This window comes from Bradysia coprophila, unplaced genomic scaffold (assembly GCF_014529535.1).
Source record: "Bradysia coprophila strain Holo2 unplaced genomic scaffold, BU_Bcop_v1 contig_350, whole genome shotgun sequence".
NCBI lineage: Eukaryota > Metazoa > Arthropoda > Insecta > Diptera > Sciaridae > Bradysia > Bradysia coprophila.
The window spans coordinates 10,943,335-10,963,425 of record NW_023503608.1 but is presented as its reverse complement, the minus strand read 5'-3'; the positions used below and the strand labels follow the sequence as shown (position 1 = coordinate 10,963,425).

Here is a 20,091-nt window from a genome sequence, read left to right as displayed (position 1 = left end):
TAATACATTGTATTACAGTTCTACAATCTTCTTGAAATAAATAAATTAATTTAACGAATATAAGTGTTTGTTTATGCACCCACTACCCACAAACTAAACCGGATCGATTCATCAAGGCCATATAAACTGTTTCTTGTAAATATCTATTTGTGATTCACAAAGTTCGTGGAACTCTTTAGACCGGTAGAGCATAAGCAAGTTCTTTTATTTCTTATCTGACTTCTTGGTTCTGATTCTTTATCTACGTTATATGCAGTGCAACAAGTTAATGCAGCAATTAAATCAAAAATATTTTTTTTTTACTTTTGTCTTTTTTTCCTAGCAGGTTATTGTTGTTGTTTATGATGATTCCGTAAGGGTATAAAATGAAGGCACTCGACGTTTGTAAAATCAAATCGAAACAAATCTTCGTAGTTACTACAACTTAGTAAAAATCAACCGATCAAACAATATGTTGAAATTCGTAAGTTCCATAAGGCATAAATTTCAAATGGAGCCCAGCAACTAGGTCTTTGTTTTGTTTTCAAGATCACAATCGTACTCGTTTTCGGAGTCGCTGCTGCAGCACCATCTGGATTGTACCTGGCCGGATCACCTGCTTCGACAATTCACACAACTCGCTTCGCATACGCTCCAGCTCCGATAACGTATGCGGAACCTGCTACTTTGACGAGATTGGAATCTGCTTCCAGTCCTTTAACTTACACGGCATCTCACCAGCCAGCAGTAGCTCTAACGAATGTGCAACCATTAACATATAACTATGCTTCATATCCGGTAAAATACCAGGTAAAATACTCAGTTCAAATTGATTTTCTTTTTCATTTTAACTAACCCAAGGAAATTTGCTGTAGATTGGTTATAATGGACTCGGTTTTGCCTACTAAACGGCGATAAAAACACGCATTGCTCCTCAAATATTGCATACTTCAACCATGTAACACAGCGAAACTGAGCGACAAGTTTGGTATATCAAAACAATTACTCTTGAAAGCTTTTTGTTAGTGAATATAATTATATGCAATATACAGAGTAATACGACCATTGACCACATAAAATGTGTTTCTTTTGATTGTGATTTCAAAGCAGCTTACACACCATACGAATATGAAAGTGAAGCTGTACGTGTGCAATTGTATGTTATAACAGTTCACAAGTGTAAATGACACAGGAAAGCGAGATATGTTTCAATTTCTTGTATGGATTCATGACTTTTACACCCTGTTGTATTGCCTGGGCAACATAATTAGAAACATTTCTGGTACTTGCCTTTGTTCTGAAAGAGGTTCTGAGGTTGTAAGAACAATGGTTATTGTAGCAAAAAAAAAGTTCGAAATATTTTGTCGCAACACTAGGCAATCGTTCACACATAACATTCTATGCGTGGAGAGTGGAGATAAAAATGTCGGTCAATTGTGTCACACCATGGTAAATATAAGTTTAAATAATATAGGTTCAATTTCTATATCAACGAATTTCGTTGGCGATACAGCAAAACAATGCTGCATGTGTGATGGGCACAATTCCGGACACTGTGCAGATGACTGAAATTTATTATATCCTTTATGAATCATGAATTGTTTCCAGAAATATAAGTTAACTATATTGTGAACAAACTATAAAATTCCTAAAAATTCCCTGAGTCCTAAAGGCAGTTCAGGTAGAAGTCAACTGTGCCCAAGTGTTCGACAGACCTCGATGATAATATTGTAAAATTTTGGTTTTTCATATTACTAACGTTTTGCAAGCGTAACATGGCATAAAAGACTGCATTTATCCAAAACAATAGTTAAAAATGATGTGTCGTGTGTGAAGTTTATTGACCCGATACTTGAGGTAAAGTATCTCTGCCGTCAAACAATTTAAACTTTACCTCCCATCGTGAGTAAAATAACTTTGTCTTATGTTGGAAGCCTACAATGGGCGACTTTGAAATGAGCAACGCATTTTGTTTCAGCTGTTGTTTATACACACAAATGTGTTTTATGTCTTCAAACGGTTTTACCACTACCACGAGTGTGCTAACCATTTCATGCGTATAAAAAAGTATAATGACTTGTTTGTGTGAGTGGATCAGCTGAGACAAAATGTGTTATTAATTCAATGTCGTCGACTGTAATGTTTAATACAAAATCTTTTATTTTATTCGTTTTAATATAACAAGACCACAGACCAGCAGCGCTTACTTTTGTAGTTGATGTTGACAACTGATAACAGATGATACTAGCCGTTTCTGAAAGCTTAATGAGTCTGGAAAGTTATAAGAACCATTTATAATGAAAATTTACATTCTATTACAAAACGGATCAAACAAAAATATTGAAGATTGGAGACAAATGGAAATTTAAAAAAATGTAACTGGTGAAGGTGGAGTTGTATTATGAACTTTACTTTACACATTAGTAATTAGTATAGTCTAAAACAAATCTCAACTTCACGAAGCCACCATCAACCAGTTTTGATAGATGTTCTGGTAATACTGGATTTTCTCGAGATCATGAGACAGTTTAGATATGAAAGCGAACCTCGGAAGTGATATTATTTTGATGAGAAAATACTGAGCCAAATCGCGTAACTAAAAGTGCAGCACAAATTTGTTAACACTTTGTAAGTTTGGATAGGTATTTCCCATCTGGCCAACGCACGAATTCATTCAATAATTTTATTCGCGTGTGTACACGTTCTTTGTGTATAATATTACGTCTATACTTCATGCAATACAAACCTTCGGTTTTTCCGAAAAGATTTTATAATATCGTGCGCAAAGAAATGTTATTCAATTTGAATGTAAGAATGAGGCGAGAGATTAATGATTGTTGTTATTTATTTTTTTTTAAATTCAATTTTGAGCTCCATTGCCTTTTGACCTACATTTAGAAATTGTATAGGATTTTCAGCAGTGCAGTTTTGGAATTTCCATTTTAATTCTTAAGAAATTTTACGGAAAATTCAGAAGGTTATTGTGCTATTGGTATTTGTTTGGCGGCTGTTTTTGCTCTTCAGGTATAATTATAAAACACATTCTTGAACGAGTATAGAGTAGAATTAGTTTTCTTATTTAATTTTGCGGAAAACGTATCAGTCAGGACTTTAACGTCGCGAAATAGTAGTAGCTTGCATCTCTATGAATGACATGACCTCTGTAGATTGAACAAAAGTATTCCGTATAACATTCAACTCAAAAACTTCTGTGTAGCCTGCATTCCGTATATCAAAATGTAACCGTTGTAAAGTCATTAAATAATAAATTTGAAAAAAAAAACTATCTCTGTGAATCACAAACTCAAATGAAATTAAAAGTTCAATTATTTAAATGAATTATTTATGAAGCAAAAAAAGAAGAACAAATTATACCAAAACGAAAATGAAAACAATAAGAGTGATGGTAACATTGAATAATGTATATACGTATATACAGTCAAGGTTTTCTAAGATATTTTAAGATACAACGATTGATGTTCGTACAAAAAAAAGGTAAAAATAAATTTCACTGGAAAACAAGTTTATATGCTAACCGTATATATGTATTTAAAATTTGATTTTTTGTGATTCATTGATTGCATAACTCATTTTTCTTTTATCTGATGTTTAAGAGTGCATTGCACTCTTGAAGCGACAAAACACGATGTTAAAAGTGGTAAATATGATGCCGTTTAATTAAAGAGACACGTGCATGTTGCTACAAATACCTGAGATTGTTATAATGCAACGGCATAATGAATTAATTATTTAACATCCAAATATCATATCTGCGTTAATCAACGACTATTTTCACAATCAGTGATGACTGACTGGGAAAACTGATGAGCATTTTCTAATGTGGTGTCATATATCAATATTTGTGGTAAAACGAAGTAAAACAAGCACAAAATATGTCGAACTGAAAAGGGGAAATTACATATCGCCGTACAGACGCTTGGCCCCTGGTCATCGGACGTTTTGCATTTGATAAGCAAGATTGTTCCAAAACTCAACGAAGTCAGTGGCGATCCTCGATCCTCGAATACTTAATTCAGCGCATATCGTTAGCAATCCAGAGAGCTAACGCTTCTTCCATTCTATCCACGATTCCCGCGTCAACTCGACTCGATCAAATATTTTATTTGTAACCTATGTTTCGTTCCAGCCCTCATGTTTACCAAATTAATTAATTAAATGTTTTAAAGATAGTAAAAGACTTTGTAAAAATATGTTGAAAGTGCTCAGATCAAATAAGTTAACAACAGATTCGATAATTATAAATGGCAAAAGTTGACCTGAGACTTAAATGTTTTAAGTGACTTCTCCATACGAAGACACATACCTCTCCAACAAAAAAGAAGTTTTTACGAAATGAACCCAAAAACTTAGAACATACATCGACTCAGGGATCTAATGTGAAAGGGAAATGGGCATTATGTCTTAATAATAAATAGTCCAAACAATCGAGAAAAAAAAACATATTTACTTGTTGGTAAAATCTACTACATCAAAGTTAAATAATGCATATTTTCTTGATTAATACAATTTTTTGATGTAAATAGCAATTTCGCTTTGTTCTTTTCTGAAAGCGTTCACTGTATAGTTGCATTTGTACAATTTGTCATACCACAATAATCGAGCACTAGATTTATTACTACTATTTTGTGTCTGTTGCCTTCCGTGTGGTATCCTTCTCACAATCCCTGTAAAATGGTCAGGAACCTATCATGTATTTTTATATCCATAACGAAAATTTTGGTCAACATTTTTGGTCCTTCTATATCTTGGAGGAGTTCGGGATATAAATGAAACTAATAAGACTTGCAAAGGCGACATTTCGATTAACTGAAATGGAACAATTTTTAACACATCCAAACAATTGACGGCTTTTGCGGATGACACGGACCTCTTGGGTAGAGTCACAATCAAGGTGAAAGAAAGTCTGGTGGAAATGGACGAGGCGGCAAAGAAAGTTGGATTGGTGATTAACGAAGACAAAACCAAATACCTCGTACTAGATAGGAGTCAGGGATCCAGAATTGGACAAAACATGACCATGAATGAGTACAAAGAAAAGGTGGATTGACTGCGTGGAAGAGGACCTACGTGAGCTGGGTATTCGCAATTGTTGTTGCCGAGGATCGTCAAAGATGGCTAAATACTGTTGTGGAGTCAGCCAAAGCGCGCTTGGGTTAAAAATGGCTGTTAAGTAAGTTAGTAAGTATTTTTGGTCCTTACGGCTTATACTAAAATATCGGTGATGCAAAGGTTTTTTTTGTGATCTAAATACGTTAGCTGTTATGCTAACTAATTACTATAGAAAGCCACAATATTATGAAACTAGATTGTTCGATTCCTATTTATAATTATTGGGCTTTGACTCGTGCGGTTTATCAAAATACCGAAATAAAATTTGCAATATATAATATAAATATAAATATAATTTGCATCACGTTCATTAATTTATATTTCAGGGCGAAGGTATGTTAAATAGAAAATACGTTTTTGATTTGAATAGTGATTAATGATTACAAATAATTGGCCACAGCTACTCAACATAGCGAGATGCGGTGACCACAGCTTGTGTGGTCGTATAATAGCAAAATGTTGGTGGTAACTATATGTTAAAACTATCAAAGTACACAACTTTTTTTTATCAAATACTTAGCGACACTTAGAACAAACGAGGTAATAGATTCGACGATGATACCACGATATTCTTGCCGTTTGAAATGGTTAAGAATTTGTTTATCTTTCAGGATCGCTATCACGTGAGCGGTTTCTGGAAAATACCTCCCTAAACAAACACAATAAACAATGTGACTTTACAAAATACACCAGAAACTATTGACATAATAGCTTTCATAGTCAACACCACACGCTAATTTCGTGTTGTCATTTTTTAATGAATGAAAATAGTAAAAATTTCAGTTTACGCTTGTAATTAATGATTTGCATAATCGAAATTCGTAGTAAAAATCAAGAGATAATCGAAGATACGCGTAAAATCATGAATGAATGAGCGAGGTATTAAGCAACATATTTGGTTATTCCATCGGCATTGGCCCACAAAATCTTTTCTTTTACAAACATTTTTTCTCAGATTGTCAAAATCGCATTATGATTGAATGTTAAAGACCTCTACTCTTACACACAGAAATAATCTTAAATGCATGAGAGTAAGTAATGACGTCAGTCGAGCGCTTATACCTTTCTACATTACACGCTTCGATGACATAACAACCAGATCCGGGAACATTTTCAGAAAATAATTAACAAAATATTATACCAACCGTGTACAGACTGTAAAAGTGGTAGGAGATTTCGGAACAGCTGGTGGGTATGGGTCTCTTTGTCTTACTCTATTCGATGTGTGGATTCGTATTGATTCCTTGTATGAACACAAATTTTGTCGTTAAATATATAATGGAATCAAATGTCTGCAGTTAAGTCATATCAATATTGAACATCTAAGGTATAACACCATCCGTCTCATCTTGAAACGACAAGATTTAACAATTATTAGCGTTCAAGTATAAGTGAAATAAATTTATTTTTTATAAGTAACCAACCGATTCAACAATCATCATCTCAGGTACGACAACAAGAGAAAGTGTTTTTTTTATTTTTTTCAATCGTCTGATGAATAATATAACAAAAGAATAAGTTGGGCGCTTTTTCGATGGTGGGATTCTATAAATTTGTGTGCTCAGTGAAATTTTAATTTAGTCTAGCGATACTTGTTCAAAGAGTTGCAATTGCTTGATATTCTAACATTTGTGTTTGTTGTTAGTATTTGTGATCGTTCGGATTGTGTGACGTTAAGACTGTTTGTCAATCAAAAAGTGAGTAGCTAGCGGTCAAGTTCTCAAATTTGTAAAGGCGATTTCAGTGTCGAAATACTGGGATAACGTCCTAATATTTTGAAATTTTAGTTTCAAACTATTATTTCGATCTAATCATTCAAAGCCAAGGCGCTAAAGGTTCTGAGTTGATTGTGCAGTTTAATTTTCAACAAAAAAATGCAATTAACTGAATACTTTAATTTTGCTTATTTATCTTATTCAAACACAGTCAACTTACCATGGTTACAATCCTAGTTCTGATACTTCCGTTGATTAAGACATTTTCTACGATAAAATCTATTACTTCATTAGTTTAAACATACATTTTGGCAAACTGAGTTTGCTATTATAAAAAAGACAAGCGAAATTTAATTGCTTATTTTTACCGGCGTTGTTGGTAACAGATGAGTAGCCGCTTCTGAAAAGATAATAATCCATTTATAAATACGACAAGAACTTTCTGTTACTTCTACTGATATGATCTTTGAAATTAAATCTTCTACTTCATTAATTTCGCTAGACAAACCGACGAAAGCTTATCCTTTCTTTGTCTTTGCTTTCATATTTTTACTTCATTTTTGGTTTCCGTTTTTCAACACGGAATGGTCGATAAAACCATTAAGAAGAAAAGTTAACATTTTTAGCAATTAAATTGACTGATACACATTATGTTCTGCTACAACACTCTTACCATCGTACAACAATATTCCATTAAACTGACCGCATGAAGCCGAGCCGGCCTTTTAAATGAAAGTGAATCTGTTTTGCGTATAAACATGACAACAAATATTGAATAACATTCACTCCAAGGTAGTTTAATATTCCGACCGGTGTGTTTGTTTTCTCACTTATCACATTAAAGTCTATTGATACGTGCGCGTTCATTTAATGATTCAAAAAAAAAATTGATGTGGTCATTTAACATCACTGAATGGCCCACTTTTTGTATTAGGAATTGAATGAGCAATAAATCGGAACGAATTTATTATGTAAAAAACGAAGACGAAACCTTTAAAAAAAAGGCAATGCAATTTTTTATTATGATAATTTTCGGACGCCTCAATGGTTACATAATAATGGTTATGACAAATAAGATTAACTTTCACTTATTGTGTGTTTTTTAACTTGTTGTCATTTTCCTCTTCTTAGTTCGAATAATGTCTTTGGAGCTGAAAGATAGGCACATTAATATGATAGTGTGGGTTAATTTTATGCACGCGCGTTCGTTAATGAAATGGAAATATTGTTTTACAAGAAAATGAATCAGATCGTGTTTTGATTGCAATTTTTTTTTTGTTTAAGTCTCATTGTGGTAAGATAATCACAAATAATGGTAATGTGAATGAAAGTTTTTCTTATTTTCATTTCATTTGTCGGTTAAGGTTCGATGATTTTTGTTTGGTAGAAACTTTTCTTGATGAACAAATTACGAACGATATTAAAAAGGTTCAATATTTCAATTTTCAATGTTGTTTTCAGTTGATTTTTCTCACAGATTTTGCTGACACATTGTTTTGGTTCTGCATTGAATTTAAAAGTTGAAAGTTCAAGTTCGTCTTTAAACGATTTCTTCTTACGTCTTTAAAAACTTATATTTATAACTAGGTAGAGTGTATATAATGGAGTCTTTCTCTAGATATAAAAAGCCGTGCGATTTAAGTTCCCTTTTAGAAGCAAATTTCTCATTTTATTTTCAACAAGTCTCATCAAATCCTTCAGCATCTAAAACGTGACTCTTGACTTAAGAAACACAAAGCTTTCGATTCACAATGAGCTAAAGATTTCATTACTCAGCTCGCCCGATAAATACCTTGATAAACACCTCAACCGTATAATTTCGATTTCTTTGCAAAAAAAAAAATATTTTGTTGCACAACCAGCTCACACGTCTATATTTGCTATTTTGGAGTGAAAACAGTTTAAATCGAAGATCACATGTGGGTGGTTCGAATAGTATCAACCGCATGTATTATAAACTCCTCATTAAATTAGCAAAACGAATTTCAAAATTATACTTAAATAACATGAGATTGTTTATGATCTAACTGTTGGTCTGGTTGGTATATATATATATATTACTCACTCCATTATTTATTTTGTTTACATGATTTTTCGCTGGCAAAAGTTTTATACTTTTACTTTTAATGTAGGAACTCGATCGCAAAGGAAATGTTCACAGACACTTATTACAACTTTCTTTATTCAAATTAATGTTTTTTGGCGGTTTCCACCACAGAAAATACAAGCTTGTTACATCATTGTTTGGCACTTAGTCATGCAAACGATCGATGTTTTTAAGAAGAAACATTACTTTGTCATTCAATTAAACGACGCAATAGTTGACGCTGATTGTTAAATCTTAGACATTTTATTTTCCAGACAAAATGGTCATCAAAACAGTGGCTATCGCGGCCATTCTGGTATTATCAGTTCTAGCTGAAGAGCAACCGAAATGGGGTGGAAATTTCGAACCATCGAATGCAGACTATCTCTCATTGGAATCGAATGATCCAATCGGCCAAGGATCGACAGCATCAAATGACACATCCAATGGAAACGAACTGGAGAAAGTCATTGACACGATTTTAATTTCTGGACGACAAGGTCGAAATTTAGATGGATTCGATGAAGTGTACAGTGATCCGAGTGTACAAGAAGTGTTGCAAAAGGGTGATGATCGTCAAGCAAGAAATGTTATTAAAGACAAATTGTGCAGTTTAGGACTGATGGATTGTGAAAATGAACAAATTGAAGGTAAACGACCATTCTTACCGCCTGGTGAGTTGATTTATTCGCAACCACCGCCTGGCTATCGAAAACCGAATGGTCCACCAAATCACTACGGTCAACCAAAACCGCTACCTCCACCGAATAACAATGGAAATAATTTCGGACCTCCACGTAAAGTCGGATACGCTTACTCGCCGCAACAAACATTCCAAACAACTCAATCTTTCCCAGGACCAGTCTATCATTCCAAACCACCAGGACCAATTTATGTTGAATCTAAACCACCAGGTCCTTTCTACGAGGGACCGAATCCACCCGGTCCAATTTTCCAAGGAGGAAAACCACAAATCTATGAAGGCCCCAAACCACCAGGCCCAATCTATTCCGGCGACGGAAGCTCTCCGTACAAATTCGAAAATGTCGTTGAAAATTATCATCACTCGCATGGAAAATACGAAGTAGCCAACGAATTTCAAGGTCAAGCGAAACCCACAATCGTAGTTAACGCTCAAGGTGGAGCTGCTACAACATCTGGACAATCAGCTGCTGCCAGTACATTGAACATTCATCATCACTATCATCACATTGACGAAGGAGCATCAAAAACTCCAGTTGTTGTCAACAATCAAATTCCAGTACCAGCACCTCAATTAGTTTCTGGCAATGGCATCGGATCATCAGCTGAATTTTCATCAAACAGCGGTGGATTTAGTCCCCTGTCCTCTGGATACGAATACAATAAATACAAACAAGAAAATTCGTACTCTGGCAACCAATTCGGTTCTGTTAACTCAGGACTAGGGCCGGTAAATGGATTATCTGGAAATGGTGTATATGGCGGTGGTGTCAAGCCCGTTTTTGAGCAAAGTAACAGCATTGGTCAAACCGGATTCGGGTCTTTTGATAGTGGTAGTTCCTTCGGTGGAAATACACAATTCGGCCATTCAGCTAGTGGAAGCTATGGTGGTAATGGAGGATCGAACACTCAATATGGCCAGTCTACATCTGGGGTTTATAATGGGAATAGCGGCAGCTACCACAGCAACAATCCAGGATACTATAAGAAAGCTCTAAACACAAACGGAGGTGCCAATTCACTCAGTTACTCGCAATCGGGATACAAGCAACAATATGCTGGCCAATTCGGTTCATCTGGAAACGGTGACAATTATCAAGGATTTGAATCGAACCGACAGGACAACTTCGATTGCTTTTGTGTTCCGTACGATCAATGTCCATCGACTGACATCATTGGCAGAAAGGATGATCTAATTTTACCATTGGATCCTCGTCATTTAAGAACTGATATTGAGGCTGTTGATGAAGAAACTGTTACTATCACCGACGGTAATGGAACCATGACTGTAGTACGCGTGCCGAAAGATACTGTCGATAACAAAAATTCAACAAATACAAACACAACTACTGACGAAGTAAAGAAAATTTCCAAACGAGATGTTTCGGAAAAGAAGGATGATGCTCAGGAGAAAGCTGATGGTGAAGCTGTAAGTTTAACTTTTTTTAGACAAACAAATTTCCATTTACTTATTTATGTGGCGTTGGTTTGCTTTTGTTTGTTTGTATGACGACTTACTTTAAATTTGCTCATAACCGTGTACCCCCGCTTCATAACATTTAAAAGTTTCTTTCGGCGCGATGACAAAACTTATTAAACTATTTCGCAACAACTTCATCCTTTTTCATAATTTTTCTTTCTTTGAATTTCAATTCATGTGTACGTAATACAAGAAAGTTAGAACGTGGAAGATGTTGTGTAAGAAAATATTATCCGTGTCGTCACAATCACAATTTACCACAGTCTATACCGTCATTTGCAATGTTTTAATTTTTTGATTTCAGTTGAAAAATAAATCTTTTGAGTACTGTGAGCAGACTGTAACGTAACATTAAGAGTGCTAAAGTATCTGTTGTATTGTACAGGTGACAAGTTGTTCCCAATCCCTTTTTTCTACTTCATTCCGAGGGGTAATCACTGATTTACTAGCTCAGTAAATCACGGTAAATCACGGTAAATCACAGTAAATCACAGTAAATCAAAAATGAAGTTTCTACTAAATTTGAATCTATTTACTTCAATTTGTATTAGTTCATGAAATTTATCCTATATGTTTACGGCCACGATACTTCGAAATGTAATCCAGTGACAATTAAAAAATTTTCAAAAATTTTTCAAAATTTTTTGTGATTTACCGTGATTTACTTGATTTACTGATTTACTAGTGATTACCCCCTTGCTTCATTCGTATTAGAATCTTGGCGTTTTACATAACTCTAATAAATGTGAAACGCCGGTAATTATTAGTTAAATTTTTATATTATAGTTTTAAGCGCCAAACTAATACATTAACTGCTTTATCGCTTGATACTTGAACCCAAAAGCTGTACGCATGAGTTTTCGGGATCCAACCACATTAGACAATCGCTTGACAAGCTCAAATTAAACAACTGAACTTTACAAAACAGACAATGGACTGAACCAAATTTATACACCGCACAAATAAATACAATCTAACTGGATAGGATATGACATAAAAATCAATATATTAAATCTCAAATGGGTCATTGTGACAATCGATGTGTAATGAACACAAATATACCTCGATTTGATACCTTGATTTAATCCAAACAAAGACAGACTGAAACAATAAATTCAATGAACTAAAAATCATTAAAAATTCAATGTTTGTGATGTAATTAAAAACCAAAATTAAATTAAAAACGAAAATGAAGGAAATTGGCAAAAGACTCATGCTGTCATGGTTCGTGTGTCCTCTAATCAAGGCATATTAATACACATAACGGCACGAGCTTTTCTCACCATCATTTTTTTTCTAAATTATTTTCACACTTACCTAGTTTGGAATTAGAAACCAAAACAAAAAAAATTCGGCAAATTTTGAAGAGACAAAAATTGAAATTATTGTTTTAGCGTCTTCTTGGATTAGGTGGAATCAGCGGCGGTGGATATGGAGGTGGATACGGCGGAATTGGCGGTAAGAAAGTTGCTCCAACATTCGGAGTCTCTTTCGGACTTCCATATCCGACTGGCGGTTATCCTTTGAATCCATACGGAGGCTATCCAGCTCAAAATCCGTATTTCGGTTCGATCAGCCCGAATGGATTGAATCTTGGATTAGTAAATGTTAATCCATTGGTTTCATTTCAATTGTCGAAAAACGAACATGGCGAAAAATTGTTCAAACCGTTGGTGAATTTACACGTCACGCCCAACGAACAATTGATACATAAAGTTGGGGATTTGTTTAAGGCGAAAAAATTCGGAGTACAACAAGCTTTGTACAATCAACATTATCATACCCATACCCACTATCCAAGTCCACCAGAAATATATCATCCACATCATCATCCTGCACCACACTATTACGATGGACCTGATTTCTATCCATCCGGTCCTAATTACGGACCAAGTAATTTCGGTGGTCATGGTGGTGGTGGCGGCGGTGGATATGGTTTCTCTGGCTATCAAGGCATTTATCGCGATAGCTCTAACGGCGATGCTAGTGCCGGCCAAAGTGGATATGACGGTTATAGCACCGGATCTGGTGTCGATTCATATAACAACAACAATTACAATGACAACAATAATTACAACGGAAATTACTATAACAATGACTATTACAGTCGTAGTGCGAATGTTAGTATAGACGCTCAACCTGAGCTACCAGCATTCAATTATCAGAACGTTTACCCCCAAAATCAACAACTCGAAACGAAACAATTACCCAACAATTATGCAAATAATTTCGGTAACTACGCTGCGAACCCATCAAAGGATAACCAAAACGCCGCCAAATCCGTTTCATTCCCAACCAAACGTCGCAGACGAAGTGCCGATTCCGAATCTGGTAACGACGAGATCCTTGCTGAAACCGATGACAAAATTGATGCACAAAAAAGTGTTGAGACTGACGGTAGATCGAATTCGGTGGACAAGGTAAGATTGATTTTGGCCAATTCATGGCGACATGAAATGTGACTGACCAAAGAATACGACTTGATGCATGGGACTAAAAACGAAGAAGGACAAAAAACAATTTATTAAAATGAAAAAATAGAGAGGAACTGGACAAAGAACAAAGGATACAGGTTGTAATTACATTTTAATTTGAATTACGTTAAGGTTCATTGCATGTTTGACTTGTCATACGAAGGCAACGGTAGCATTTTCATCCAAACGTTAATCTGTTTAAGATTTATTTTCTATGTTGATCATTTGTCATGGTTAAAGACCACACTATGCAGTACAATACTAGCAGATGAAGCCATAATAAATTTCCTTTTCTATTAGCGCCAAGCTTTCTATCAACAACGACCACAGCAATGTGGCCCAGCACAAGTGTGTTGCCGTCGACCAGCTCGTCAACAAAAACAAAACTTTGGTCAATGTGGTCGCCGCAATACCCAAGGCATTACTGGACGAATCAAGAATCCCGTTTATGTGGATGGCGATAGTGAATTCGGTGAATATCCATGGCAAGTGGCCATTTTAAAGAAAGATCCAAAGGAATCGGTCTATGTATGCGGTGGAACTCTGATTGATCATCAACACATACTAACAGCTGCTCACTGCGTTAAAACGTAAGTTTGTGTAGATAAGATCCCGGATGGAATTTGAAATTAATTCTGAAAAACCATTACAGCTACACAGGCCATGATCTTCGCATTCGACTTGGTGAATGGGATGTTAATCACGACGTTGAATTTTTCCCTTACATTGAACGTGATGTTACCCATGTGATCGTTCATCCCGAGTATTATGCGGGTACCTTAGACAACGATTTGGCCATATTACGATTGAATGTTCCAGTTGATTTCGCCAATGCTCCTCACATCAGTCCCGCTTGTTTACCTGACAAATTTAGTGATTACACTGGACAACGATGCTGGACAACTGGATGGGGAAAAGATGCTTTCGGCGATTTTGGCAAATACCAAAACATATTGAAAGAAGTTGATGTGCCAATTATCAATCAACAACAATGCCAACAGCAATTAAGAAACACCCGATTGGGCTACAGCTATAAACTGAATCCTGGATTCATTTGCGCCGGAGGTGAAGAGGGAAAAGATGCATGTAAGGGTGATGGCGGTGGACCGATGGTCTGCGAACGAAATGGTTCCTGGCAATTGGTTGGTGTTGTCAGTTGGGGTATTGGCTGTGGTCAAGTGAATGTACCAGGCGTCTATGTTAGAGTATCACACTATTTGGACTGGATTCAACACGTAACGAGAGGATTTTAAGGCGTGCGGTCGTTTTGAATTGTAAGATAACGTGTGAATTTTGAAGAAAGCAAAATAGTGGTACAGTCAGTGATCCTTTAAGTAAATTATTTTAATGTTTAAGTATAAGACGTTTCGATGTGGAGTTCAGTGAAATTAATTTATTTTTTTCTATTTAAGAATTTTTCTCAAACGAAAGAAAATTGTAACAAATTGAAACGATTTAAAATAACTAACTTTAGATATTGAGCGCGTTGTTTCAATGTCTAAAGATCAAAGAGTAATGCATTAGCATAATAAAATTTGATTCGAATTGAAAGCAAATTGCATTTTCATTGCATTAACCCTTATGCATGATCCAGAGGTTGATGATCCACTCAAAGTCATTCAAAAGGAAAGGCAGAACCGCTGAACAAAAAAGTTAATCAAATACTTCTGATTAACTTTGGAAATGAGCAGTCATACATGATTGACAATTACGACAATAGAGGTGAGCTCTAGCAGTCGACAATACGTTTATGTTTAGAAAACCACGTTGAAAAATTTCGTATAAATTTAGCCAGCACAAAAGCTCGTAGAAAGGCTTCATGGTTCATTTTCAATTTTTGACTCATTTTCATAACGGTCTTTCATCAGCTTACTTAACCTGTTACAGATGGAAAGCTTGTGAGCCGTCTATTACTTCAATCAATCAAAGTATTTTAAATCTGAATCTTGTACTTCAATTTATTTTAACATGCATTTTACTATATAAAGGACCATGTTACCCAGAACTTATCAATATTTTTGTCATCATTATCAATTACAGATGAATAGTATTTTCGGCAACTGGTTTTCTATGTTTTACTTTTCACCACTAGTTGTGAAATGGATTTTCATATATGATTTTCGTCACTAGTGGTGAAATGGATTTACTTTTCACCACTCCTTCTGAACATCTGAACCATTATAACCGTAAATAATAATTCTGCCCTGACCAAATTTTAAACCACCGACACCAAAACCCAATACTTATCGAGCAACACCTCTAACCACTCGGTAATGTATGTTAAAGGTAGAGTTATGTTTTGCATTTCAAAAGTTCATTTTTCGCAGCTTGTTGCAGAAAACGTTTTATGCAACACGTTGCAAAAGTGGTAGTTTTTGTCACACGATGTCACATCACATCTAGTGACAAAAACTACCACTTTTCGCAACTAGTTGCATAAATAAACATTTTGTTATAAATGATAAAAAGTGGCATTTTTCAGGACTAGTCGTAAGCTTGTCCTAACGAGGCGAAGGTCCCTAGAATTGACAATTTCGCTATAATTATTACCGCATCATCAGCAAATACATAATTTTCACAACATCAGGTGGCGGAAAAACAAAAACTCATATTTTTCGAGTAACGGACCATTGGACCATTATCACATTCACCAAAAAAGCTTTAAGAAATTTTCGTCCCGTTTTTCTGTAAACTCAATTTTGAAGTTGTTCCAGACCAAAGTATAAAAAATTAGTTTTACAGGGTTTATTGACAATCAGAATTTTTTGTGGGTCATTTGTTGAAAATTATCTTTTAAAATATCTAAGGTACCTATCACATGTTACTGTTTAAAGGGGCAAGAGGAAGAGCGAGATAGGGCATTCAAATATTTTCAAAGATCATATTGATTCTTTTCGTTCGTCAGTTGGTCGGGAAGAAGAGCCCAAAATTGTAAAAATTGTAAAAACACTTCAGTTAGAGGGGGTGTAGAGATAATTGTCTCTTTCATATTCACGTAACCTGCCTGGTTCAACAAGGTTTACTTGACTCCAATTTCTTTTCTTGGTATATTCAACTAAAATATTCCGTTTAATTTTCAACAAATTTATTTGCATTTCTCCAATCGTTTATCAGTTTTTTTTTGTTTCCTTTAAATCCAATTTACCTTAATTTATTTTCTTTTTTTAACACAGTTATGCATCATTTTCCATTAGTTATTTTGACAAAATATTTTTTTTTTGTTTATAGTAATTTTACTTTTCGTAGACATTTTCTGACTAGATTCTTTGGTTTTTTTTTCTTTAATAAAATTTATTTAAAATATCAAAATGTTTTTATAAATAAGATTCATTTTTTTGGATCAGTTCTTGTGTAATACATTCCTCCCATCGCTATCAAACGTATTTAATTTATAATAAGATTAATTAAAGTTGTTTGTGTTTTATGTTGTTCAAGATTTTCTTTTGTTTGTTTTTTAGTTACTATTATTAAAGTGTTGATTTGGTTTATTTTCTGTTTCTTTGGTTTGTTTATAAAGTTTAGAAGCTGTGAGTGAGTGAGTGTTTTTATTACCGGCTATTAATGAGCAAAACAAATAGCTAAATCATTAAAACGGCTATTTTATGCTGCATATTGTCATTTTACTTGGTTTTTTTTTACTTATTTTTGTTCCTTTTTATTTATTATTCAATTTGGGGGTGTAGTGTGTCACGTACTTATGTACTTAATTATTTCTTTACATTGTTAGACTTCGTCCAGTACTTTTAAAGACATGTTTTTGTGGTTTAATTACGAATTTTTGTGTGCATTTTACTAAAGAACAAAAGTTTCATTAAACTGAAGAAACCAAAAATATTTTCTTCAAATATTTTGTTGGTTTTTAAAACAAATTTTAGGCTTTTAGGTTTCTATTTTTTATGTGTTTTAATTTCACGTTGAAAGAAAAAACTCTACCCATTAGTGGTGCTGTTGTTTTATTCCTTTGGTTCACAGAGAATAATTTCCATAAATAATTTTTTATTTCCCATTTTCTTGTCTTCTTCTTGTTGTATCAACTATATTTTGAATGGATTGTTAGACGTGATTATCAAATACTAGTTGCTCACATTATATCAAATTTTATCAACTGATGATTAAAAATTATTTTTTTTTATTAACAATCCACTATAAATTCTATTTATAATCATAATCATCATCATTATTGGCACATTATCCCGATTCTCAACTACGATTATTTTTTATTATTATTTATATTTACTATAAACATCGTTTATTTACATTACATATTTAAATGATGTTTTTATATAAAAAAAAAGTTCTTTCATCCATTTTTTATACAATTTTAGGTTCCATTTTTTTTTTGTATGTGTGTTATGGTGGTTTCCGTACAAATATTTGATTTCATGACTTGAAATTCATACCAAGTTCTTTTTCATTATTTCAATCCTTTAATATAGTTCATTTACATTCAATAATTTTAAATCTAAAAAGGGTAAAAATTCGATAAACGTTAAGATATGTTCATTTTTACTTTTTTTACATAAATTCTCTCATTTCACTAAATATTTTCACATTGAATGTGATGCTTTAACAATTAGAACTAAATTTTTGGCCATTCAATTTTCTTTCCAGTCATTGGTAAATGTGTAAAAATCGACCAACCAAGTCGGAACAGAGTCTCACTGAACGTATTATAGAAACGGAAAGCGTTTGATTATATAGAACTACCTGATGATACATGAGTGGCATGTGAAATACGTATTGTCGCGAACAAAATTTACAGTTAGCATCCAGAAAGAACTGTCGCAGTCAAACTGCTCTACGTTTCCACACGGAAAACGTATCTCGGTATATCAATTAAATCGGTTATTTCCATCTACTTGTTGTATTGCTCAGTATTTGCGACAAAATCTTCTACTTCATTTGTTTTGACATGTAGTTCATCACTTCATTTTCTGAAAGGTGCAATTAATTAGTGTGATGATGAGGATAAGGAGCATTTGCCAAGACTTACGCATAGCACGACTCAAACACTGTTAATAGGGTGGATCGATTTAAAAAATTTGATTTTTATACAAAAATCACATAGTATTCCATGACCGTCAGAGCCCCATGATCATTTTCTAGATGCACTTTTTTTTAATTTTATGTTTCAAGTGTACCGACCAAACAATTTTTGAGTAGAGCATTATTTACGTGTAAGGGATTTTTCAAACATTTATAGTATGGATGGAAACATTTTCCGATGGGTACAATGAGAATAGCGACAAATTGTAGACGTTCAGCCCTCCGAAGTAGAAATTTTGTTCCCTGCGAAAAGTTGTTTAACTTTGAAAGGAAATCTCAGGAATTCAAAATAAAAGACTTTTTGAAAATTGGATCGAAGAAATTTGCATTTTATTGATAGTGAATCCTACTCAAAAATTGCTCGAGCGGTACCCTTAAAAAACAAAGTTTTTTTTTTCTAGAAAATGATCAGGGGGCTCTGACGGTCATGGAACGTTGTGATTTTTGGATAGAAATAAAAAAGGTTAAATCGACCCAAGCTACTGTTTAAAGTCCGCAATGTCGACATTAATCCAAAACAACCGAAGTATCAAACATTCGACGATGTATAACGATACCCGTACATGATCAAATGGTTCATGGTTCTCAATGAGTATCATTTGATAGCAGAAACAACGAGGTGATAATTTTTCAATGCTCCAATATTGTTCACTTTTAGAACATGAGCGAGCGATGGGATAAACTCCAATCATAACTCAGTGAGTGACTATAGAAAGATTGTAGTCCCAAAACTTGTTACAAAAATTTTTGAAACTTCTGGTAACGTTGAACAAATTATGTTCGCTTGAACTCAGATATTTTCCGTGGGATATAATTTAGAAAGTCTTATATTATGTTATCAATAGCAATTTTAATATGAGAATGTGTTAGGTGAATCCTTATCGATAAGTGCATATGTTCTTTTGTGAGAGTTTTGTTAATGAGTGTAATTCGTTTCCCACCTGTTTTTCGCCTTAGTGATCATATTCTCCACATTTACCGTAAAATTTCCTAACTTTTGCATTTCCAACCAGTACAAAAAGTTGCTATTTTACCGAAACAAATTTATCGAAAAATTCTTTTCGTTTTCTGTAACAACGTAAATTGTATCAAAAGATCGTTGACATCAACTTATTAGTTTAATACGCAATACGCACGCATTGGCGAAAACTATTATTTTAACAACAAAATTAATTTATAAAATTAATTAACAAAATTTCTTATAATATTTTTTCCTTTCTAATTTACAAAATTGCAAAATTGCAGACTAAATTACACGCGTCGTTCGCACCGAAACGAACGTTGTGGCTAGTAAAATCAATTTACACATTAATTTGAAATGCCTCCCGTTGCAATTTAGAATTGGAACGAATTCTTGGCGAATTGGCAGAGGTTTTCTTTTCGCCAGATGTATCCGAAAATCGTGCTGGAGGTGGCATATGAGACTCATAATTCGGATAGTTTGATATACTGTAACGTTAGATTTAATTGAGATATCAG

General features: G+C 34.2%; 3 protein-coding genes across 6 annotated transcripts in view; 2 read left to right on the top strand and 1 right to left on the bottom strand.

The window, feature by feature from the left end:
• Window positions 1-322: 322 nt before the first annotated feature.
• On the top strand, window positions 323-1,052 carry LOC119080975. Of its 2 annotated transcripts, none has more exons than XM_037189618.1 (3): window positions 323-463; window positions 529-789; window positions 855-1,052. In XM_037189618.1, the coding sequence occupies exons 1-3, from the start codon at window positions 452-454 to the stop codon at window positions 885-887; spliced, it is 306 nt and encodes a 101-aa protein (XP_037045513.1). In that variant the 5' UTR covers window positions 323-451; the 3' UTR covers window positions 888-1,052. The 2 variants fall into 2 exon arrangements, with proteins under 2 accessions (XP_037045513.1, XP_037045514.1); XM_037189619.1 differs by having other exon boundaries at window positions 326-463; window positions 529-777.
• Window positions 1,053-6,405: 5,353 nt separating this feature from the next.
• Window positions 6,406-15,117, top strand: LOC119080973. 2 transcript variants are annotated; one of them, XM_037189617.1, is made up of 5 exons: window positions 6,406-6,556; window positions 9,186-11,041; window positions 12,487-13,512; window positions 13,867-14,156; window positions 14,219-15,117. In XM_037189617.1, exons 2-5 carry the CDS (start codon window positions 9,191-9,193, stop codon window positions 14,817-14,819), a joined length of 3,768 nt encoding a protein of 1,255 aa, XP_037045512.1. In that variant the 5' UTR covers window positions 6,406-6,556; window positions 9,186-9,190; the 3' UTR covers window positions 14,820-15,117. The 2 variants fall into 2 exon arrangements, with proteins under 2 accessions (XP_037045512.1, XP_037045511.1); XM_037189616.1 differs by lacking the exon at window positions 6,406-6,556 and adding an exon at window positions 6,678-6,806.
• Window positions 15,118-16,684: 1,567 nt separating this feature from the next.
• The window catches only part of LOC119080972 (Down syndrome cell adhesion molecule-like protein Dscam2), a 58,576-nt gene continuing 55,169 nt past the window's right edge, over window positions 16,685-20,091 (bottom strand). For both annotated transcript variants that reach the window (XM_037189613.1, XM_037189614.1), the window contains exon 37: window positions 16,685-20,061. In XM_037189613.1, coding sequence (XP_037045508.1) covers window positions 19,914-20,061 — 148 coding nt within the window. In that variant the 3' untranslated portion in view covers window positions 16,685-19,913. The remainder of the gene's footprint in view (window positions 20,062-20,091) is intronic.